The sequence below is a fragment of the Lethenteron reissneri genome, chromosome 6 (assembly GCF_015708825.2).
Source record: "Lethenteron reissneri isolate LAM-NWPU_2019-01 chromosome 6, ASM1570882v1, whole genome shotgun sequence".
Classification (NCBI taxonomy): Eukaryota; Metazoa; Chordata; class Hyperoartia; order Petromyzontiformes; family Petromyzontidae; genus Lethenteron; species Lethenteron reissneri.
This window is the reverse complement of record NC_083784.1, coordinates 8,089,371-8,114,762: the sequence shown is the minus strand read 5'-3', so window position 1 is coordinate 8,114,762 and position 25,392 is coordinate 8,089,371. Positions and strand designations below refer to the sequence as shown.

Below are 25,392 nucleotides of genomic sequence, written 5' to 3'. Positions count from 1 at the left end.
GGCTCGCACGCCCTCGCGTGGTCACGCGGGCGGGCCAATGAGGGGACGGCGGCGCTGCACGAGGTGGCGGACACAGAAGCCGCGGCTGTTGCTAACCACCATCACCACCACCACAGCTACAGCCGCCGTCTCGTCTCTCTCTCTCATCCCCCACCCCTCACCTCGGCTGCTGGCCTCGGCTCATGTCTCGTCGCGCTCGCTCGCCACTCGCACCCACGCCCTCCGCTCCAGCCACCGCGACACCATGTCCGGTAACTTCTGGCAGAGCTCTCACTTGTAAGTCGTTACCACCCCCCCCCCCCCCCTGGGCTGGATTCGCGCCGCGCTAAGCGCGCCCTTTCGGGCGGCCGACTCAGGCTGCAGTGCGCGACTAGGCCGCGTTCCCCGCTAAGCCCGGGTCCGTCTCGGTGCACGCCCAACCTCCCGGGGACGTCCAGGCTGGGCAAGCCGCTTACTTAAGCACCGCATCCCCATAAAAGCACCACGCAGCAGCAATCCGTGAGGGCTTTAGAGGGTAGAAAAGTCGAGGTGACCGCCACGCTTGTGGGCTTACTCATCAGGCCCTTTCACCAACCCCCCGCGCGCCCTTCGCATGTTTTAAACAGTCTCGGTGTCACTTGGACAGCTTCGCCTTTTGACCGGCATAACTCTTCATTCCTCGTGCTGTCGTGCGGCTTTGTGAGGGTGGTGGGGAGAGCCGATTTTGTCGGGGGCCTCGCTGTGTTTGTGGCCGCTAATCGCTGCAGCTTCTCTCTCTCTCTCTCCAGGCCGTGGTTTGACAATAGATGCCCTCCACACGCCTTTCGCCATCGGCACAAATCGCCCTCGATTTCGTGTTGTGATCACGACTGGACGTCTGTGTGTGTGTGGGGGGAGAGAGCTTTGTAGCTAATCGGATTCCTCCGGGAGACGTCAATGTTCTGATGACTAAGCGAGGCCCTGTTATACAGCCCTGCATTGTATAGTGCCCAAACATGATTAGTGTGTTTCTTTATATTGGTTTCACACGTAGGCTTTCGCGACCAAATTCATAATACGAGTTTTTTTTGGGTTAGATCGCGTAAATAGATACGTGTCATTAAACCCGCCAACACCCGACACAGCCAATTAGTATGGTAAATGTTGTGGATTGGCTCTCCAACACACCGGTGTTGCTGTACTAGTAACGAATTGGCACGTTCTGTTTACGTGACAAACCTTACAAGTTGGCTGTGTCGGGTGGTGGCGGGTTTAACGACACATTTATATATTTATAAGCGATCTAACCCAAAAAAACCTGTATTATGGATATCTTTATATTGTCTGTTGCATTGTCAATAGTGGATGTAAATGTACAACGGCTGGGTTATAGCATGCTGCCCCTGCAAGTACAAGCCCCATGATTCGATTCCTGCTGCAATGTTGCCCTGCGTTCCATGCATTATTAATGCTTGTTTAATTATGAATGGAACGCGATTTTAAAGATTTGCATGACGTTATCGCACATCTCAATATCGGTCAATATATTCACGAATTGACCTTTGTGTTAAAGGTTTGGTTTGGATAAAACTGAACGCGAATTTTTCAGTGGTAATGGGCAGTGGGGTGTGAAACAGCTTGACCCCACGTTAAGTGGAGGTTGTTGCAATAAATACTGTGGAGTCCATTATCTTGTTGCTGGAGCTGACTGTGCTGGGTAAAAGGTGACTAAAGAATGCGTGATCAGATAAAGAAATCGATGAGCACTTCGTATGTTGAATTTCTTTCGCACCGTACGTAGCCAACCGTGCTAATCGGAGGTGTGTTTGTGTGCATGCATCGTCTTCAGCCATCAATGGATACTGGACAAACAGGACATCATGAAGGAGCGACAGAAAGACTTGAAGAACCTCACTGAAGAAGAATACTGGAAGATACATATCTTCTTTGCGAATGGTAGCCAATGGCACCACATTGTGGGGGACATATTTAGGGATACGCGCATAAAAATGGGAAATATATTTAGTGTAGCCCTAACATTTGATGCTCACACCACTGGATGTGGCTCTACAGGATATTTGGCCGACTGTTTTACTCTGCCTTATTGGTTCTTTCGGTAAAGTCACGTAGAAGGGAAATAATAAAATAATAAAAATGACACAATTAAATAATTCTCACGACGTTTCGGCCACAACGCAAGCAGCCGTCCTCAGGTGAAGAGGACGGCTGCTTGCGTTGTGGCCGAAACGTCGTGATAATTATTTTAATGTTTCATTTTTATTATTTTATTATTTCCCTTCTATGCGACTTTACCTAAAGAACCAAGAAGATGAATCCCTGCAGTCACGAAAGCTTTAAATCGAAATGTTTTACTCCTGGTTTAGCATTTTGGAAGATGTGGGACTTAAAAGACAGAGATCCACCATACAGCCTTGAACATACCATTACCGAAGACCTGTGAAGGCTGGCACATGGCAGGGGGTAGCCAGCACCCTGCCCAGATGCATGTCTCCCCCGTGCTGATGTGTACACACTGCACCAGATACTAATTTAAGGCTGAGTCGACCTGGTAGAGGACCAGGAGCAGCTCACTGCGTTTGTGGCGCGTGCATAACCACTACATTACCGCTTAATGGGAGTACAAAGACGCATATCCCCCATATAGCCTTAGCATACTGTTGGGGCAAGTGCTGTTAGCGAGCACCTATTAAGACTGGTACATGCAACGGCACAGACACAAAACTGCATATTTTTTGACAATGGAAACTGGTTCTATACCAGTGGAACCTTTTTGTATTGATTGTGTACCTATATTTTGCCAAGCAGAACCACTACCTCAAGAAATGAATGATGTGGCAGAAATGGGTTACGTCAACAATGCAGCCTATGTAGTTTTGGTTTATTTTGTTGGTATTGAGTGGCATTTGTTTATATTCAGACACCCTGCAGTTCCTGGCCACGCACAAAGCTAGTGGTGAATGGTATCTAAAACTGACCTGTGCTTACCCCCAGTGTTGGGTCAACATAAATAAGTTTCGCGATACGTTGTGGTCAGGACTGGTCAATAACATTGTACCACTCGAGCAGTGCATTCCGTCCACTTTCCCATGTCCGGTTTCCCACTTAACAGCACGTTGCCCAATATTCTACCATGCTAAATGTCCCATAGTTCTCAAAACGCACAGATTTGAAAGATTTTTTTAAATAGACGCATATGCCGGATTGTATAAGACAGGCCCGCGATGATGCATTGAAACTACTCGTTTGTTTTCTTGTCTGCAGTTATCCAAGCGTTGGGTGAGCAACTAAAACTCAGGCAACAGGTCATAGCGACGGCCACTGTTTACTTCAAGCGATTCTACGCGAGGTATGCTGTTCTTGCAACCAGTCGAGGCACACATTACTGAAAGAAAGTATTTGTTTACTGTTCTTGAATAGGCAACTGTGTGGTCAATTTAACAACCTTTGTACAACCAGTGAAAATCTTTAGTCATGTTTTGTACAAAATAACAATGGTGCCCAGCCACACGGGCCTCAAATGCTAGACCAATAAATTGGCTTATCACGTGGCAATGTATAGCAGCCAAATACTCTATAAACACATAGTTCTGAATGTGGAGGGAAAAACCGGAGGACCCGGAGAAAAATCCGCTCATCCATGGGGAGAACATGCAAACTCCAAATATTCATGCGTCATGGTCAGGATCGAATGCACGACCTCCTGTATACCAGGCGAGGTAGTTAACATCTCACCACCACGGTACCCCACTTCTGCATCCTAGAATACCTTAGCCATGAAGAGATTAGTCTTGAGAATTTCCATAGAGTTATATAAATCTCGTACACTTTTGCTGCAGGCAGTTTATTACGCAGCAAGGGAAACACTTCCCAAGCCACACAATACGTGGGGCAACATTTAACATGTCATAGTTGTGCATTCCAAGACAAAGAAAATTGTGTAATGCCATCACAATCTGACTAATGATAGATTTTAAATATTTGTGTGTTGCACCGTTATGCTACATTCCAGGTGACCTGCGTTTAATCCTTGCTGGAGTTTAGCCGACGAACACTACCACACCACCTCATCATGTGTCTTGCTTCCTCGAACTGGTGCTCACTAATAGCCATCAGTCTTACAAATCTGATGGGGGGAATCTGTGTCTTTGTACAGGTATTCCCTACAATGTATAGATCCTGTGCTGATGGCTCCTACATGCGTGTTTCTGGCCTCAAAAGTGGAGGTGAGTACATTTTGCAATATTGCCATTAATTTTGTCCAAATAAGCTGACAGTGTAATTAATAAAAACATGTTTTATTCTCATATTTTTTATTTCTTTGTAAATAATTTTCAGATGCCGGACATGGCCACCCATTTAACAAACAGAAAACAAAAAGAGAGAATTTTTTAAAAGAAATATAACAATGTAAATGGCTTCCAGTTTCCCATAAGATTCAGTTTGAAAAGCTATTGCTAACCTATAAAGCTTTGAACTCCCTGTCCGCAGCCTACATCATTAGACATTTGGCTACACCCATAGGTCCCTTCAAGGCTTTAAGATCTGGGCATGCAGACCTTCTCTGGGTGACCGAGCTTTTTTCCCGTGTCGTGCCCAGACCGTGGAACTCTCTCCCACGAGATATCCAGGATCTCCAAGTCTGTGGACAATATTAACACTCGTCTTTAATCTTGTCTATACACTTCCGTTTATTCAATGATTAACTAATTCAGCGAATGGCTTTCAGTATTTATTTTATGATAGTTTTCCATTTCTTTGTTTTTTCATGAGGTATTGTCAAACTAAAGTGTCTGCTGTCTTGTACAGCGCTTTGAGATCTTCCGTGAAAATGGTTTGTAAATAAAATATTTAAACCAAAAACCATGAGTTGCACAGATTGAGCAGCAGTAACAGCTTTATGCACCACGTGCAAAGCTGTCACAACCACTGCAACTCGCAGAGCCGATCATTGAAACGTTATGCAAGAAAAAGCATTTCATTACATAAATATGGTATTAAATAAATAGCCTTCACTTATCCTACAGTTTTTATCGATTTCACGTTCAGTTTTGCTGGCTCCCTTACATTGAAGTTTCCCACTTGCAATACAATAACTCTTTCAGTAGCCTTCTTAAACTTGTCATAATTTTAGCGCTTACTCAATGGTAAAATATATGTTTTTACACAGTTGAACCCCTCTTAACGACCACCCCTGTGAACGACTAATCGCTTAACGACGGGCCTCCATAGAGCCCAATGTGTGGTGTATGGTAGTGTAGTGAATAGTAGTGTAGTGTATAGTAGCGTAGAGTATAGTGTAGTGTATAGTAGCGTAGAGTATAGTGTAGTGTATAGTAGCGTAGAGTATAGTGTAGTGTATAGTAGCGTAGAGTATAGTGTAGTGTAGAGTATAGTAGTGTATAGTAATGTAGAGTGTAGTGTAGAGTATAGTAGTGTATAGTAATGTAGAGTATAGTGTAGTGTATAGTCGTGTAGTGCCTCCATAGAGCCCAATGTGTGGTGTATAGTAGTGTAGAGTATAGTGTATGGTAATGTGGTATATAGTAGTGTAGTGTATAGTGTAGTCTAGTGCTACCATAGAGCGCATTGTGTTTGCTTACTGACCATTCCCCTGTTAATGATGGGATGTTGTAGGTACAGTAATTATTAATTAATTGATTAACCATGTTTTATTATATGTTTATAATGTTAGTATTTTTATGTATTAACATCCATTGTTTAAGTATTATAAAGTACGTTTTTTGGGTGAAAATTTGTAACTTTCGATGCTGTCAGAACGAATTAAGCCTTTAACATACATTTCCTATTCTCGCTTGACCAAATCACTTAACGACTGGTTTCGTGGAACCAATTACATTTGCTAAGAGGAGGGGTTCTACTGTAATTTTTTCCTTTCCATAAACAGTTTAAACATAATTTAAACGTAAAAAGTTTCACAGTATTCTTGGTTCTTTCGGTAAAGTCACGTAGAAGGGAAACAATAAAATAATAAAAATATAAAACAATAAAATTATCACAACGTTTTGACTGCAACACAAGCAATCATCATCAGGTGTGAACACCACAGCAAGAAAATTTGAAAAAAATCTAAATTTTCACAGTGTTTGGTTTTTGTGTAACGAATGTGTTTTTGCGTGTCTTCACAGGAATTTGGTGTTATATCAAATAGTCGCCTCATTACAGCCGCCTCGACCGTGTGTAAGTCTTGAGCTGTGTGCGGTGACCTCTGACTGAACTATTCGAAAATAGACAATGACCTCTCAGGGGACCTTCAGACAATTGGCTGATGGGCAACTCCCATGAGTTTTGGATGTACATTACGGACACGTTTAATCCCTTGAGTCGTCGCTGGGTTTGCTCATGAAGTGAGTTTGCACTTCGTGTGTTACTGTAATAGATGTCGTTCTCCATGCAGCTGAAACGCTCAAAATACAAGTGTCGGATGTACTCTGATGAATTGAGTTATTCATCCACGCTGGGATGGCGGTGGTGCATTCAGATTTGTGAATATGTCAAACCATTGACTTATTCCTTAAATAAGCAAAGCTATAGATAATTGGAAATTTGACCCTCATGTATAATTATAACACTGGCCTTCATAGGAAATATATATAAAATTGGCAACGTTTTGGACAGTTACCCATCACATATATATAGAGGCCAGTGAGAGAGCAAACGTGAGTTGGAGACTTTACGTAGCCAACTGATTAACACGCTTGGCTACGTAATGGTGCGAAAGAAGTTCAACGTACATATATACATACGACGATAACAATCTTGCTACTTCTTCTTGGTTCTTTCGGTAAAGTCACGTAGAAGGGAAGTAATAAAATAATAAAAATAAAACATAATAAAATTATTCTCACGACGTTTCGGCCACAACGCAAGCAGCCGTCCTCAGGTGAAAACCAGGTCCGTCGAGGCGACAGAGTCTGAATCCCAGTCTGAATCCCATTCAGACTCTGTCGCCTCGACGGACCTGGTTTTCACCTGAGGACGGCTGCTTGCGTTGTGGCCGAAACGTCGTGAGAATAATTTTATTATGTTTTATTATTTTATTACTTCCCTTCTACGTGACTTTACCGAAAGAACCAAGAAGATGAATCCCTGCAGTCACGAAAGCTTTAAATCGAAATCTTGCTACTATTACGACTTAATCTCAATATCCGAGTTCTCACTACCCAACGAAGCTCGAAGCAGCTTGGCGCAGAAACGACGTGGGGTGTGTTGATGTGGAATTCGGTCGTGAAAAGTCTCGATCACACTGGTGAGGAGCAGCTTTATTGGTTTATAATTTGATCAGTAAACGTGTTGCAGTCTTGTTGATTGTGCATTGGTGCTCACGCCTGCCTCGAAGATATTAGTCGTTATAAAACGAACGGCGTGAATACGAGGTTAATAAGTAATATTTAAAAATACATTTTTAAAAACACGGTTTAATGAAATGTACCCTACTCGTAATGGCAGAACTCCACGACTCCAGGAAGTGGCCCTGAGGTTTGCCATAACGTGAGGGCCCGTGGTGATTTACAGCCAACGTCAGTTGAGCGTGGACAATTAGACCCAAGCCAAAACATAAAATATATTTTTTATAGAATATAGTATTGTCATCAGTATGACATACATATACCAAGTTTGCAGTCGATACCACATTGGGAAGTGGGTTAAAATTGAGTTACAAGATTTGAGGATACGACAACAACAACAGACAGTGAGTTAAATAAAAGCGTGGTAAAACAATCGTATTTTGGTGTTGGCATTGTACTAGTACTGTGATCGCCTTTTCTGCAGCCTTTGGCCTTACACTGGTGAGACAGCCATAAAAGAGGGTGTTTTTGGTGTAGGCCAATCCGTTTCAAGCACAGTGATTACATTATGAAAGTATATTTGCATTTCTTTTACCACAAGTATGTGTGATTAATGTAGGCTCTATGCCTTTGTTAAAGGTGTCTATTTGGTGTTTGAACATCTAAACACCTGTATTTATGCCAGAAAGGATCAAGCCTTTTTTTATCATTTAACAAGGGAAATTCTATTTCGCAGTGCCACTTGACTTGAGCATGCCCTTTGCTCATTGATGTTCATCAAGCCTCTAGCATTGTTTGCAGCGTGTGTGTATATATATGGGGAACGGTGGTGTAGTGGTTTGCGCGCTGCTCTTCGAACCCGGTGACCCCAGTTCGATTTTTGCTCACGGACAACACCGGTGACGATTATCTGAACCGGTCCTGGGCCTGCCCTAGGTAGACTCAGCCTCAAATGAGTACTTGGTGCGGTGTGCAAATATCGCCCCTGGGGAGACAGGCGGGCGGGCGTGGTGGTGGCCACACACCGCCTAGTGTGCCGTTCCAGCTTTCAAAGCTGCCCGCTAACAGCACTTGCCTTAAACAGCCTGTCAAGGCTATATGGGGGATCTTTGTCTCTGTATATATACCTGATTCTGTTTTTCTTTTTTTCCCCAACACCCAGTCAAAAACAAGTTCTCTTACGCGTTTTCAAAAGACTTCCCTTTCCGAGTCAATCACGTAAGTATTTATTTGTGGAGGTGTTTTTGTTGTTTTCGCCTGTATTGGAGCAGATTACTTAAAAACACGTGCGAGGGTTTATATTTATTTGGACTCTAGGCCTTAGTAGAGATTCATGTTCCCAGTAGGAATTTATTAAGCAAGGCTGCGTTGTACCGATGTATCAGTTCACTGAGTTCTTACCTCTTTCTTACCCCCCTCCCACTTGCACAAACGAGCCACACCCAGGGCCATGCCCTGGTGCCCTCCGTGTCCATTGCAATCCTTCCTCTGGATTTCATCGCATATATTTCGAAATTTCATAGCCATCGACTTTATTTCAACTTGTCTGAGAAGGCGTGGGGGGGTGGGAACATCTCTCGCCTTCTGTTGTCCGCCTCTTAATTTTGCCCCCTCGCACGCGTTGGGTTTTTTTCCAAGCGCTCCGGCTTCCTCCTACACGTGTCAATACTGTGGTAGTCCCGCGGTTAACAGTGACATTGGTTCACGTTTTCGCCTCCCGTGGTTTCGACTCGCATTAAAATTAAGATTCACTGTATTTGTTTACGTTATGCACGGGGGTGCCAATTTCGGCCAATCCGACTGAGCCATGCCCTGAGCCAATCAGCGACGCCCATCTATGAGCGTTAAGACCTCCACTGGCTTTGTTTACATTACGTTTTCTATTTTGTCAGTGGAAACGGCTCTCTTGCAGACTCATACAATTCCTACATTCGATTAACATTTATTTCGGTGAACAGTGGTTTTCGTGGATCGGATTAAAAGCGTTAACCGAGGGACTACTGCGGTTAACTTGGCTAAAAACATCTTTATATATGGAGGACCGCAGAGCTTGAGCAATTGGTGGGTAGTGGTGGCTCACCACCTGGCTACTGCCTCCCGACTTGTCTCTCATTCCTCGTCGTGCCTGTGAGCCGTTCTCTCTTTCTCGGAGAGTGAGCGAACACTGTCTGCGTTGCAAGTTGAAATTATGATTACGTGCAAGTTTAATTAGGGAGCACATGTTAAGGTCGACCACGTGGACACACAGGGTAGTGTTTGTGTCACTGCCACTCTTAGCTCCTAGTAATTGTTGACCGACTACACCTATTCTCTGAGCAGTTCTCTCTCTTTGATGGTGGGCGAATACTACGCAGGGTGTGTGACGAATTGAAATTATTGTTGTCCATTGTGATCCTTGGTGATCCATCTCGCCATCCTTCATCCGCTACTTTCTGGTTTTTATACTCTGCCAGTGTTCAGACCCGTGTGTCATTGCTGGTCTTTCAGGACCCGTCGAGTTACCGAGTTCCGGGCAGCGACTCGCCTTATAAATGTGCTGCACTCAGAACAGAGCGGGAAGTGTGACCATCTTCTTGGTTCTTTCGGTAAAGTCACGTAGAAGGGAAGTAATAAAATAATAAAAATAAAACATAATAAAACAATTCTCACGACGTTTCGGCCACAACGCAAGCAGCCGTCCTCAGGTGAAAACCAGGTCCGTCGAGGCGACAGAGTCTGAATGAAACAGCACACGAGCTTGGAGCATATATATAAGCTGGGCGCATTGACAAAGGAATTTGCATATCAAAAGGGATTTAGCATATTTATGGGAAATGCAGGAATGTGATTAGTACTGCATATGCATGTGCATTATGCAGGATTAACAGCATCAAAGGGAGCTGCAGTTACTGCTGCTGCTGCAGTTACTGCTGCTGCTGCAGTTTCTGCTGCTGCTGCAGTTGCTGCTGCTGCACTTGCTGCTGCTGCCCTTGCTGCTGCACTTGCTGCTGCTGCTGCACTTGCTGCTGCTGCTGCACTTGCTGCTGCTGCAGTTGCTGCCTTATCCATTTTAATATAACACTATGTATTATTCTACCCACCCTAATGTGTATCACACTGCTATATGTTTACTATACAATTACGACACCATACATTACTCTGCACACTGCACCATGCCAGTGAGTGGAACGCGGTCTGAAAGTCACCGTAAACGTGAACACAATCAGTTAAGATCCGAAATGGTTTATTACGTCCAGTTAATAAAACGCACAGCAACGCGACATGAGAATAGTCCATACTTACCCTGGGAAGCCACACTGATTCCAAGGATTCCTTTGTCAGGAGGGTCCTGCTACATTGGGTATTTAATATTGTTTCAGCCAAGTAATGATGATTGTTGATACATGCGAGAGGAAAACCGGAGCGCCCGGAGTAAACTCACCTGTGCGATGAGCGGCAACGCTCTATCCCTATACAGATAGAAATGAATGGGATATTATTCCACTTTGCTCGACTGCCAGGGCACGGCACTTTGACACCCACGGGAAGCGGGGTTTCGCACATGTTTGTGTGATTCGCCGACCCTCACTGCCTCCACAGCACTGGCTTTACAGACTGCCGCGTGCAGCGTATACCACCGCCGGCTGGCTATACCGCACAGCCCAAGCTTGTCCCGTTTTTTTTGCGTTGGGCTGCCTCTCAAGATTTCCACCGCCTGGTCAACATGATTAACTCGCGTAGCCGTGACGTGGAGGCCTCGCGACTGCGCGGGCGGTATTTTCCATTGCGTGTTTTCTCTTAAAGCGGTCACTTGGCTTTGGTGAGGGCATTCGAGTGCGTGGCAAGTCCTTCATTTTAATTTCATAAAGGCGTGCCAAGTTAGCGTCATGTAGAATGTTTGACTTGGTTATGACTGCCCGTCGCATCTCTTTTGCAAAACTTATTCACCTGCTAATTTGGGCATATATCTCCCATTGTAAGCGTTTTAGTCGAATGACAGCGTACGTGCGACATTCATGCGTGGCGGATGAGTGGCGCAGTGGTTTCCACACTGCACTGTGGAACCAACCAACCTGAGCGTGTATTCCCAACTGCACCTATTGTCAGTGGCGAGGGATATTTGAACCGGTCCTGGGTTCTCTGTCGCCCACCCACGCTGACCAGCGGTGGCGAAGTATGGTCAAATACCCCCCCATGACTGACGGTGTGGGGGAGAACGTCATCGAGCAGTGGGTGACAACAAGTACACATGTACGGCCATTTTGTCAATCCACTGCTGGATGAAGACATCACCCAGACAGACCGTGTGCTTTGCGGGGGTTATTTGACCATTCTACTCCACGCTGATCAGTGCGGGTTGGTGAAGGCTGGGAGCATATATATGCGGAAGCATGGAAGGACAGTACAACAGTGGAATTTGCTGCGCTGCCCTCTTGATTCCTACAACATAGCCCTGCAGCCCCATGGCAACCTGTGCGTGTATGGTGGCCACCCATCCAAGCACCGTCGAGATTCGTGCTACTCCGCTAGGCCTCTGGGGTCTCATGATTTGATTATAGGCTGTGGCTGTATAATTATGCATCCACAATCCTAGTATGTCATTCAGTTGTTCTTTAATCATAACCACGTGGTCGGCTATTGAGACGTATTGTTTATCAATTATCGTGAGGATTTGTATGTGTTGGTAGATGCGTAGAGGAGTTGTATTTTAAATATTTCTTGTTTATCCCGGACTCAGCCTCAGCACCCTTTCAGGAGAGTCCTGCCGAGTTTTTGCATTAGTTGGGTGACGAATGCTAAAAGTTTCCAAATTGAGTAACTTTAACAAGTAATTTTTTCAAATTTTCCAAATTTGTAACTGCGAGTCACATTGGCTCTGTAACTTTTTCTCATTTGCATCATCCCATCATTGAAGTCGCTCGATCTTTTAGGGTCCTCAAACTACTTCGGATCCAAAGTGAATCGGAAAGAGAACGGCTCGCAAGCAAACATTTGCGAGTGCGTACGCCCGGTGGGGGGGGGGGGTTAATGAATTGCGTGTTGCTGCAAACTTGTCACGACATTCCTGGCCACCGCGCTGAAACGCGGTCGGGCGATGGCATGCCCGGGGATTTAATTATCGCCGGTGCGCGAAGGAATCGCCGAGCTAAAATTAACAAACCGCGCATGGCGCCGGCGATGTCGCACCGCGGAGGGAGCGCGCGTTGGCGAGTGTGCGCTGATGGTGGCGGCAACTCTGGGCGGTTATCGCCCCCTCGAGCATTCCACCGACGGCGTCGTTTTGTTGCAAGTTTGTTGCGGCCGTTTTGCAATCCCCTGCGCCGTCAGCCGTGGCGCGTGGCGCTGACGATGCGGCGTCTCTGATTAGCACGGTTGGCTACGTACGGTGCGAAAGAAGTTCATACATATACCGTTATACATGGCGGTTGTTTGACTGTGCTACACTATGCTGGTAAGGAGATATCACCCAGAACTGGCTTCGGTTTGAGATGCCATTTGCCATTTAATGATAGCCATGGCCGGGAATCAATCTCATGTTGCTAGGTTTATAGCGCGGTGTGCTAACCATAGCCTCTTGTGTCTGAAACCCTTTAACATGTGTGTGACTTGGAGCTCAAACTACAGTAACGGTACAAATTTACCAGCATGCAAAGAGACTGCTCATGTAGGTGTTATTTACAATTCGCCGCGAATTAATTTTTCAGATTATAAAAGAGAACTCTCCTGGAAATAAAAAGTTGGGGGTGCATCTAATAATTGAGTAGGTGTTGATGTACGTGAGCAGGTTTGTAAAACTTAATTGACACCGGGTACAAGTTTTGGGCCCATGTTATTCTTGGGAGCAGCCTCTTATAATCCGGAGAATACGCCGACGGGTGATCCCTGCACTCAGTGCCGAGTGTGTGATTGTACACTGTGAGACCCGTGGTGCACAGTGATGGTTCTTGCCACGTGCAATCATGAAGGGTGGATACACTGTCGAAGAGAGAGAACGACTCAACGACTGAGGCGCCAGGAGGAGGAAACAAAGGCAGGCAGAATAGGCAGCAGTCACGCGGTCAGCCGTGCTCCGAATCCCAATCCCCCAAGCTCTGTGATCCTCTCTATATTAAGTTGTTTTTGGGCAATTAATGTTTCCATGAGCAGGAAATCACTTGACTGTGAGTGCGGATGTTCCAGCTGTGGGTCAACTATGTACACTGTGAGACCTGTGGTGCACAATGATGGTCCTTACCTACTGCAATCTTGAAGGGTGGATACATTAAACGTAAATAAGTCCTGTATGTATCATTTACAATTTCCTCTGCAAAGAGAACCAACCAATACAACATCGATAAACACCACAAAAAATATTCAAACGATGCTGCCGCATTTTGAGACATCAAAAACAATGATAAAAATATCAGATGACTAGCTCACTGCGACTATAACCTGCACAACCAGCAGATGAAAAGCATATGCGGTTAGACCGTTGCAGGTCGTTTTAACATATTTTACCAGGGGCCTTTGATGGCTTCATTCAGAGCCGGCTGCCCTGACTGATGGAGCAGAGTTCAGCGAGTCGTGAGGAGTTCTATGAGCAGCAGGAGAAGGCGGAGAAAGCAGCCGTCGCAGCTGTGGCCATGCCTTATACGTAATTGAAATGATCAGTCTGCTTTGAGTGCCTATTTATATTCCCTTGTTTGAGCACACTTTTAGATACCGGGCCTGAGGGCCCGAAGAGATCGTCTGTTTTTGCTAATGTGGAATTATCGTGGCCGTTGCGAAATGGTCATGTCAATTCCGTTTTATTCGCTGAGATGCATTGTGTTAAGGATTCATCTGGTGACGTACTTGATCCGTAAATTGCTTCCCATTGTGGATTGTAATAGAGGTCATAGAAGCTTGCCCGTGAAATTAACTATTGTTATTGAGCTGCCCACAGTACAATGTTGGATCCAGCAGTTTTGGAAGAAGCGTTATGAGTTAATTGTATTTTGTAAGTGTTTTCATTTCACTTATAATTACCTTTTACTCCTAATATTCTTGGGAAATGTATTAAGGTTTGATTGGAAAGGCATTCTATAATTCATATGGAATGCCCTTGCCACAATAAACACTTGTCATTCAATAGCATATTTTTTGCCAAGCCTGACTGCTGACGAGACCCAAACGGTCAAAACCAGTCCAAAGAGTTCGATTCAACAACAATTGCTAGCTTAATAATATTGGCCTGCAAAGCCAAGAAGGTTGATGGACTAAACGCCATTTTTTATATTTACATATTCAGAGACAGAACGGAGTTCGGCTGCCTATTCGTCATTCACGTGTGACAGCAGAGGGCGCCCCGTTTCCACGTTGCGTGGAATGGGGACCCCCAACATTTTAACATTACGGGGCTTTAGGCCCAATATACTCTACTATCTATAGATGTGTGCTTCTACCATCAATCGCTTCGGAAATTTCAACAGCTGGCCGACTAGCACATCTACACGAATATGAACATTAAAGACAAGCCACAGTAGTAGTAGTTGTGCAATTGTGGCCATGCAATACAAACACTGGACCATGGAGTAAACCACTGTAGTCTGCGCTGCTTCAATGTTGGAGGAATTGTAAAACTACACAAACTCTGCCCTGCTCAAGGTCTCATCGTGGCTATCGGACCTCGTCATTGGAATCGGACTCCTGAACCACATTGCCATACGCAAGAATAGAATAGCTGTGCGGTTGAGTGACTGAGTCATTTCATGCGTGAGTGATAAATAAATATTCAGAGCCACCAAGATAAACTTAAAAAATAGTAATATAAGGTTGTAATATTTTACCTATGAATGTGTTCAATATATTGTTATGCACTGAAAATTGTCGCCGTGCTAAATGTGGTCATTCTTTTTGTCCTCGCAGGTGTTAGAATGTGAATTTTACCTACTTGAGCTAATGGTACGTACACACACACACGATTGTTAGCTGAGCATATATTGCCTGTGGTGTATGTGTGTGTGCGTGTGTGATGGGGAGCGGTAGTGTAGCGGTTAGCACGCTGTGCCTACAAACCTGGTTCCCGGGTTCAATTCCCGCTCACGGCCAACACCAGTGACGATTATCTGAACTGGTCCTGGGCCTCCCCTAGGTCGACTCAGCCTTAAATGTGATGTGTAAACATCACCACGAGGAAAAGAAAGGCGGCTAGATCTTGGTGTTGGCCACCCACCCCCTCGTGTGCTGCGCTGGTCTTTGTGGGTCCTCTCTAACAGCACTTGCCCCAACAGTTGGTTACAGGCGATAACAGGGGGGGGGATCTTTGTTTTTCGTGGTGGTGAGTGGTGGCATACCCCAGTAACAATGGATATCACTTAAATGGACATTCGCATGTGAATCTGGCCTTGACTGCCAGTCGGTGGTAATCTGCCCAAATGAATTTGCCGTTGCATTATTGATACGGCTGACAACAATGGGAAGACAAAGGTGTCTGGGCATGAAATTCCCACCATCTGCTTGTCACAATGAACATCACTGGCCACAGCACGGGAGGGGTGGTTTCATCGGGTGGTGTTCAATACAAAGGCTTTGTCGACCAATACGATTAATAATACATGTTTTGAGTTTGATCGCGTAAATAAAAGATGTGACACGCACACCCTTCTCGACCCGACACGGCCAATTAATAAAGTTGTCGTGAACAAACGTGTGCCGTAAGTTTATCGCTGCCACAGCACCGCCCAGTGTGTTGTGTTGGAGAGCAATCCACTGCATGAAACAGTTGGGTGTGGACGTGTCGCTGGTAGTTACAACCAGCATCATCAGGTGATTGCCAGAGATGTGAACATTGTATTTAGTGTGCGGCCTTAAATAGGTGGTGTAGCATCATCGGTGTGCACCCACAAGAGAGTAAGAAGTGGCAGGAAGTGGTGATACATAGTTGAATGTATGTTAATGTGTGTGATGTGTTTGCCTTTGTGTCTTGTGTCCAGGATTGCTGCTTGATTGTGTATCATCCTTACCGGGCGCTTACACAGTATGTGCACGACATGGGGCCTGACGAACAGCTGCTGCAGATTGCCTGGTGAGACACTCCCGACGTTTTTGTTCATCACTGTATAGTACTTGTCACCGATTACATCCCCCAACTGCGATGTTGGGGTGTTGGTGTCTTGATACGTGGAAATATCCTCGCAGGGTCCTCCCGCCCCAAAATGTTCCTTTTGAACTGTGTCCAGCCGATTACTCGCAACAAACATCTCATTTGAATAGTAAATGACATTCAGAGACCCTTACCCCGACACGTCACCTTTTATATATTTTTACTTTCAAGGCCGCGGCGTTATTGACGAAAGTCAGCTTTTTTTGTCACTTGTGCACCACTTCCAACGCTAAATAATTTGTTGGATTTGAATCGGAAGTTGATTTGTGGCTCAGGTGGCGGCATCGTGTCCTGGGCCTTCCTCCACCTAACCCGGCCAAACAAATTAAAAGTGTCGCGTGGTGTGCAAGTGTTTTAACGCGCCAATTATTATTTCAGCTCGCTGGAAAGTTGAAGGGCAGTTCTCGCAACCAAATTGAGCAAAATCGGTACAACGTTCAATTTGTAAATACGCCGAACATCATCGGCGGGGAAAAGATCCAGGGCCTCAAAATGAGAAACCAAGAAGTCAGAGTAACCAGGTGACCTGAGCAGAGACTTCCTTCATCGTAAGGGACAACCAATCAGATCCAACGGTGCCGTGATTGGAAATGTCATCTCTTGACATGACGCTGATAGCGCAGTTGTAACACATTCCTGCGGAGGGAGCTGGTAAGAACGTTGGGTTGTTCGGTCAATGGCCAGGGTCAACGGCGGCGTGGTGTATTCCGCAAATATGCCCGACTGTGAGGGCGGGCACAAGCCGGCGTGAGTTGGTTAAACGTTGAGTTTTATAAGGGCACCACGGGGTAACCAGCCCCTCCCCACCCAGCCCCACCCCCCACCCAGCCCCACCCCCCCCCACCCAGCCCCTCCCCACCCTCCCCACCCAGCCCCTCCTCACACTCCCCACCCAGCCCCATCCTCACCATCCCCTCCCCTACCAAGCTCCACCCTGCAACTGCATAACTGCATGTTGTTCATCTACTGGTTGCGCAGATGATATTATCAGTGAGCTAGTCACCTGATAGATATATATGTATCATTGTTTTGGATGTCTGAAAACGCAGCAGCATTGTTTAAATAATGATTGTGGTGATTGTCATTGTCGTATTGGTTTTCTCTTTGCAGGAAAATTGTAAATGATACATACAGGACTGATTTATGTTTAATGTATCCACCCTTCATGATTGCACTAGGTAAGAACCATCACTGTGCACCATGATGAGTCTGAGATTGTACATAGTTGACCCACAGCTGGAACATCCGCACTCACAGTCAAGCAATTTCCTGCTCATGTAAACATTAATTGGCCTAAAACAACTTAATATAGAGAGGACCACAGAGCTTGGCGGGGGGGTTGGGATTCGGAGCCGGCTGACCACGTAGTTGCTGCCTATCCTGCATTTCTTTGTTTCCTCCATGCGTCTCCGAGTCGTTCTCTCTCTTCGACAGTGAGCTGATACTGTGTGCGGCAGCGTGTTACAATTCGATGTTAAATTAAATGATAATTCGGAATCATTTATGCTGGAGGAATCCGATGAACTGTAAAAAGATGTCCAGTAGCGGCGGGTCAGAAAGTTACAAGCAAACAATACAAAGACACGACGGGAGTGCAAAGTTTAGGAAAGGTTAGCAAATAACTAACAACATTGAAATAAAAATAAGCGTTTTATTTTACCAGTTAAAGCTCACCGAGCTCTATTAGCTTCTTGTTCAGAGGCAACCTGGTCACAAATGATGGCTCAACGAAGTGGCTTATGTGAAAATGCATAGCAGCCAAATCTAAATAATGTGTGTGGTGCCATGTGACCACATTAATATAGCGGGGATAAGTTTATTCATTGCATAACCGCCGTTGACTTTTTCACAAAGTCGTACCTATTGTATCCACCCCAGAGAGATGATGGGCTTTGCAGCAGATAGTGTGCTGCGCTTACTCACCCAGCAACCAGAGTTCGATTCCCGCTCTCGGCCAAGACCAGTGACGATTATCGGAACCGGTCCTGGGCCTCCCCTAGGTCGACTCGTCCTTAAATGAGGATGATTTAGTGCGGTGTGTTAACTTCGCCACTGCGGAGACAAAGGCGGCCGTAAGTGGTGCTGGCCACCCACCCCCTCGTGTGCCGTGCCGGCCTTCATAGGTGCTCGCTGTACAGCACTTGCCCCAACAGTCTGTTAAGGCTATACGGGGTGGGGGGGGGGATCTTTGTCTTTTGTGTGTAATATAATATACTGGTGCGTGCGTGTCCGTGCGCTTGCCCAGCGAGCCTCCACATGGCATGCGCCATCCAGCAGAAGGAGCCTCCCAAGGAGCACCAGAAGGAGGTTCTGCGCGATGGCCGGCACTGGTTTGCGGAACTCTCCGTCGACATGGACAAGGTGGCTCGCTCTTCCCTCCACCGCCGCGCTCTCGTGCAGAGCGCGGCACCCCTCTCCCCGAGTTATTTCGGCGATAGATATCGTTTTGTTTGATATGACATCGTTCTTCTTCGTATGGCAGTCGATGTTGTTGATGTGGGAGTAGGGGTGGGGAACCTTTTTTCTGCCAAGGGCCATTTGGATATTTATAACATCATTCGCGGGCTATGCAAAATTATCAACTTAAAAATTAGCCTGTTTATATTTGGTCAAACATTTAATTAACTCACCCCTAATGCGATGGCTGGAACTGCTTCTCTTTGGTGAGGCGTGTGGTGTTAGCTGGTATTGATGATGTTGCTACTCGCAACTGCTTTTCCAGGTTTGCTCCGAGATTTAGTGAATTTCGAGTCCCGCCTGCGGTTGCCTTGGCAGGGCCAGATGAAATGATTTAGCGGTTCTTGTACGGCCCACGGGCCGGATGTTCCCCACCCCTGATGTAGAGCATTGGTTTTTAACCTTTACTGTAGCCTTGCACCCCTTTGGTTCTCAATCGTTAAAAACATAACATTTATAAAGTAATGTTAATAGATACATAGATTTGATGAAACAAAGTAGTTGTACATACATGCCCGTGCCAAATTTGTGTTTCGATGATTTACCTTCTTACAAAAATCTGGCAAACCACGCACCCACAGGGAGTGCGTGCACTCCAGGTTAAGAATTGCAGATGATTGCGTCAGGAGTCGCGGAGTGGATCGCCGTGGTGATGCCTCCTTCGTATTTGTGAATTGGGCATTGAGACGTTATACATTCCTTGGTATGTATGTGTGTATGTTGAACTTCTTTTGTACGGTACCTAGCCAACCGTGCTAATCGGAGGTGCAGGGGAAGGACAACAAACAAAACAGATTAAACACTTATAAATAAATGAGTTGTCAATCGAGATTTAAATGTGCGTAGCCCCAGTGGGTTCCTATTATCAGAAGGGAGAGCATTCCAGGACGGCCGCGGAAGCGCACCTGATAGGTACGCGGTGACCGAACGCTCATCGTTTGAACGACAAAGCGCGGTTTGCTGTACCTCACCCAGTGACCGTTTCATTTCTAACAGATCCTGGAAATAACCCGAGCCATCCTCAAGCTGTACGAGGTGTGGCAGAGCTACGACGAGAAGAAGGAGATTGCGTCGATCCTCAGCAAAATGCCCAAACCGAAACCTCCCCCCAACGGGTGAGTGAGAAACGATCTCGCGTTGGTACAGTCCCGGGATGTTGATCACGAATCCCCTCTGTGACAAGGCGCGCTGACAATGCACATTCTCCGATTGCCTGGAAACCCCCCCCCCGCTGAAAACGGCAGCATTTGTTTTAACAAGCCTGGCTCTTGCCGATGAGACCCGGACGATTAAAAGCTGTTGCAGAGGTCGCTTGCTTCAACAAATGCTGATTGATGTCGTATTCGTCGGGAAAAACCGCTAGGCTGATGGACTCAAAAAATATATTTTTTATCTGTATGTGCACTCACAGAAACGTAAATTTACTTGTATACGCTTTTCCCCATAATGCTCCCATGGCAACACTTGATCGGATTGTGTACCCTCGGGGAGCCAAGCTTGTTAGCATGCGTTTTGATTCCTTAAGATGGCCTTTTTGGCGTTGTAATCTGCAAGTAGATTCCTCAGGCTCACTCTGTGGTTTAATTGCGTTGTCGTACACGTGACGAAAATAATCAAATGTGTTTTCCTCGGACAAGACAACTGTGGTTGACACAAAGTTAAAGAAACATAATCAAGTGCACTGCCTGCTCTAAGGGTGGAAATTAGCCTGTGGTGTCATCTCCAAAGCGTAGCTCCTTATTTGCCAGCAGTGTACATGACAAGTTTTAAAACTTTTTCCGCGATTGTAAAATAAAAACTGACCAATGTTTTTTTTCCATTAAAAGAAAAGGTTTGATTTTTTTTTTATTGCCGAGAGGTCATTCTTCCACGTGATCATTTTCCAGTCGCATTCGTTTGTTCAACGAGGTCAAACGTGGCCCAATTGATGTCGCACAGTCTCATCAGCAAGGTGTGGCCTATGTAGGCCCACGGACACAGCTGAGCTCATTTCATGAAGGGCGGTAGTCCGATATTTCATTCCGCACTCGCCTACTTGCTGTTCACAGCGACTCGTTGTGCGTAATGCAAGACGCAGCCCCACATTGCCTTTTCAAAAGAGATTTTTGAATTGGAAACCCCGTTTGTGCGAATAAAGGAATATTTAAAATGAATTTGTGTGTTTTGTTTGTTTCAAGAGATGAAGCCGGAGTGAATACAGGTCACTTGATGTGAAGCAAGCACATGCCCTGTGAATCTCTACCGGTAAGGAGTCTTTGGTTCGCGTCCTAACAGCTGCCCAAGATTAACCATCACCTCTCTTCAGTGTGATGTATCGGGGTCCTTTCGCTCCTCGGGACTACACGGGGATGAGCGTTGGTCTGCCGTTGGGTGCGGTGAAGGGGGTCACCCTATTGAAGTGACTTCCAAGAGCGGATGTGTGGTGTGTGGCTCCCCCTGGCTTTTAGAATCAGAATTTGTATTCATACTGGAGGAACCCGATGAGCTATGAAGCTCTTTTTCACATGTCCAGTAAGGAAAGGTAAAAAATTACTTAAAACAATCTATCAAACTAAACTACGTTTTATCTTGCTGAAGCCAACTAAGCAAAATTTTGATTTAAAGCTTTCGTGACTGCTGGGATTCATCTTCTTGGTTCTTTCGGTAAAGTCACGTAGAAGGGAAATAATAAAATAAAACATAAAATACATATGTATTTTATTATGTTTTATTTTTATTATTATAAAACATAATAAAATAAAATTGTATTTTATTGTTTTATTTTTATTATTTCATTATTTCCCTTCTACGTGACTTTACCGAAAGAACCAAGAAGACCAACTAAGCTAGTGGCTTATTTTTCAGATGCGACCTGGCCACAAACGATAGCTCAACGAAAGTGACTTATTGTGTGGAAATTTATAGCAGCCAAATACTCTAAATGCACGTTTCTAAATTGTGGAGGGAAAAACCGGAGGACCCGGAGAAGAAAATTCTACGCGACCACGGGGATAGAGACATGCAAACTCCAAATATACAGCAGGCGTCAGGGTCGGCATGGAACCCCTGACCTGCATACCAAGTGAGGATAAATGAAGGATAGAAGTTAAAATTGCTTTAGTACATGAATTTCCAAGCTTGGAAAAGTCGGTAAAATAACAGCACCGTGGGCGTGTGTGGCTTCGCTGCTGCCGCAAGATATCTCGCAGGACATCTCTCGCTCGTCACTCCCCAACAATACAGCTGGGATTTATTTTTGTAAACTAAAAAAATTCTTCTCAACGCTACCTAACAAAACGTCACCTCTCTGCTTGCAACTGTACACGTTACCCTGCAGCCAGATACTTTTTTTATATTCGGTGAACTGTCAGTTTTATTTTTGATCAAAATAGTTATCAGAAATATTGGGGTATTAATGACCCCTTGGGTCCCTTGCGTGCAAACATTCTTTCCCAGATGCCACTAGATGGCAGCAAATATCCTGTGTGCGTGTGTGTGTGGCCTGCAAACAAATCATTCAGTCTGGCGAATGTGTCGGGACCTACCAGACTGGAAAGAAACATCTCCAGGTGCTGACAAAGATCTGGTTTAGATACAATTTGCCTCCGATTTTGTTCATGGCTGGAAATCGAACTCGGGTTGTCAAGTTTGATTGGTAGCACAGTGGAGACAATTGGCTGGCAAGACCAAGACACCCCCCCCTTATAGCCTTGCCAGACTCTTTGGAGGTGCTGAGATCAGATGGGAACTAGCTGTTGAAAGCGTTAATGGAAATGCTTGGAATGAAATGTAACTGTGAGTTTACATGTCTACTTTACATAATCGATCAAACATCTGCTTGCTTTACCTGCCTCCTTGCAGGCAACGAACGCCTTCTTGCCTTGCCGGGTGTGTGCGGGGGGAGTGGTAGTGCAGCGGCTAGCGCGCTGTGTGCACTACGAACCCGTCCACCCGAGTTCGATTCCTGTTAAGGCTCTACGTGGAAGGGTCTTTTGTCTCGCACAGCGGTGCCATCGCCGCGTGATCCACCAACGCTGCCTCAAAGCCGGTGGCTTCCGAGCTTGAATCGTCGATGCTTTTGCTTTGTCTTGTTTCAGATTCCCTGCAGCAGGAGGAAGTGGCTTTCATCGTTCACTGCGTGTTTTTGTGCTCTCCGTGAGAATTAAAAAAAGTGCCTTTTAAATTGCGAGACATCGGATCGGGACAGGAGCCAGTTAGTCCGTCTGGGATCGGACGAACCGTCGAGATGATCGCGCGGGGGAACTTGACCATCCCCAAAACATGCGACTCCACGTTTACCGAATAATGGCGCGTGTTCGAAAAACGAAATTGTACATTTCCAATGAAATATTCGTGGCATTTCAAGGTTATTTCTTTTTTCCCATCTACAGTATTTACATTTTCGAGAGTGGATCATCCTTTCGAGTAATTGAGCAGTTCCAATTAAGATGACTTTTTGAGGGAGACGGGGGTGAGGGCAAACCAAAAGAACAGGGCCAAACTCGCGTGTGTGTACATATGAAGATAATCCAACTCGGCCAGACAGGTAGTCTTGTTGGAAACGAGTTGTTACCGCCTTCTGCACTCACAACCTTGTTGATCTGCAGCAGCTGCCCGATGCACATCACTGGTGTCACGCCTCCAGCCAGAGCTGATTAGGCAACCTGTGCGATCCTTCAATTGGAAATCCCCCCCCCCCCCCCCATCGACACTCTCTCTCTCCGGGTTGAAGGCAGACATCATGACCGCACCAAATCAGTTGCCAAGATGTCCCCAAATAAGCATGTTTTGTTTTCTCTTAACATTTTTAAGGACAACAAATGTGCAAAACTATGGCCAGTCCAAAGCTTAATGGTGGTGTCATGACCACTGTTACAGTGTATGACAGACAAGCCAGCATACTTTCCAGTTGACAGGAATGTATTTCAGCAGAAGATTTTCTGTCACGGCCTCGAGGCAACTGCCCCGCACTGATTTGTTGAAACTGAGCAACGCGGACGATCGGAATCCGGCTTTCGAGCCAATGAGGTTTGACAGCTCGGTCACGAATGACGACTATAAAAAACACACCCATGTCCAAATCGTTTTTTTCCCTCTCCACCTCACACAGTGTCTTTAGATGGTATAAATAGATGCCCGAATGAGTATTGTTGCTGCTTTGCAGTACTGTGACAGGTGGTGACGTCTTGGAGTGTGGTGGGAGAAGGAGGGGGGGAGACCTTCATCCAGCAGTGGATCGGTCATGCCTGATGACACCACATTCATTGTGAGAGATGGCGAAGGCTTTTGGGAAGACGTCATGCTGCAGTAAATGTGTTGGTGCTTGATGATACTAAATGCATACCATGTATGTTGAACTTTTTTCACGCCATATGTAGCCAACCGTGCTAATCAGCGGGGCTGGGGGAAAGGACATCAGGCTAAACACAAAAAAAAAATGCTGAAGAAATTAGTTAAGTCAATGTAGACGATTTAAAAGTGTTTAGCTCCAATGGCTTCCTAATATCTGCATGAAGAATCGTTCCAGACGGCCGCAGAAGCGCATTACCCCTTACCCAGTACGAAGAGCGCGGTCTCGTTTCGGACAAGAGGCATGTTTTTTTTAAAGGTATTTTTTTTAGCAGTAGCTTTGTGATATCGCCCAAGCCTGATGCGACCACGATAGTTCGACTTTGTGCCTGAGCGCAAACGCCGTCTGCGACGTCTGCCGCCGCCCAAGTGACGCAAAGCGGCTCCGCCACCGATCCAGCTGGCGCGTCGTGCGTTTACCGCGGGGATTGTTCTGTTGCTGCCGTTGTCAACGTCAGTTTCAGTTTGTACTCTCTGGTTCTTTCGGTAAAGTCACGAAGGTAGAAAAATAAAATCAAAAGAATATTTTTTATTCTTTCGGTAAAGTCACGTAGGTAGAAAAATGAAATAAATATATTAAATAAATATTCTTTCGGTAAAGTCATGTCGGTAGAAAAATGAAATAAAAATATTTTTTATTCGGTAAAGTCACGTACGTAGAAATTTTTAATTATTTCGGTAAATTCACGTAGGTAGAAAAATAAAATAAAAATAATTTCAATTTGTTTTCTTTCGGTAGAAAAATAAAATGATTTCGGTTAAGTCACGTAGGTAGAAAAATTAAATAAGTAATATATTACTTTACCGAAATAATTTTATTTTTCTACCTACGTCACTTTACCGAAAGAACCAAAAAGAGTATGGATTCCTGCAGTCACGAAAGCTTCAAATCAAGATTACGTTTCAATTGCGCGGCTTCTTTTCGCCTTTGTGTTCTCACAAAAGCGCCTCTTGCGTTTGCGCGAGGCGGGCGATGGATGAGGCCCCCAAACTCCGCCCTCACCTGCGGAGCGCGCAGTGGACACGTGGAGAGAGACGCGTGGAGAGAGACGCGCACGCAACTCGCGTGCGTGGCCCCTCCTGGCGACCTCGTCGGCCGATGCCGATTCGTCAACTCGCAGCTGAACGCCGTCAAAACGGGCAGCAGAACGCACGGCGTGTCAACTTATAATTTGCTGATGGGGGTGTGAGTTTTTTTCTATTTAAAAAAAAATCCGA

The 25,392-nt window shown here is 45.6% G+C and overlaps 1 protein-coding gene across 1 annotated transcript; it reads left to right on the top strand.

Annotated features, from left to right (window-relative positions):
• The first annotated feature begins 34 nt into the window (after positions 1-34).
• Positions 35-25,392, top strand: CCNC (cyclin C). Its single transcript, XM_061571587.1, has 13 exons — positions 35-276; positions 1,808-1,914; positions 3,241-3,325; positions 4,133-4,202; positions 6,126-6,177; positions 8,449-8,504; positions 15,153-15,188; positions 16,220-16,311; positions 17,500-17,567; positions 18,635-18,750; positions 19,843-19,961; positions 21,024-21,090; positions 22,923-25,392. The coding sequence occupies exons 1-12, from the start codon at positions 38-40 to the stop codon at positions 21,058-21,060; spliced, it is 1,077 nt and encodes a 358-aa protein (XP_061427571.1). The 5' UTR covers positions 35-37; the 3' UTR covers positions 21,061-21,090; positions 22,923-25,392.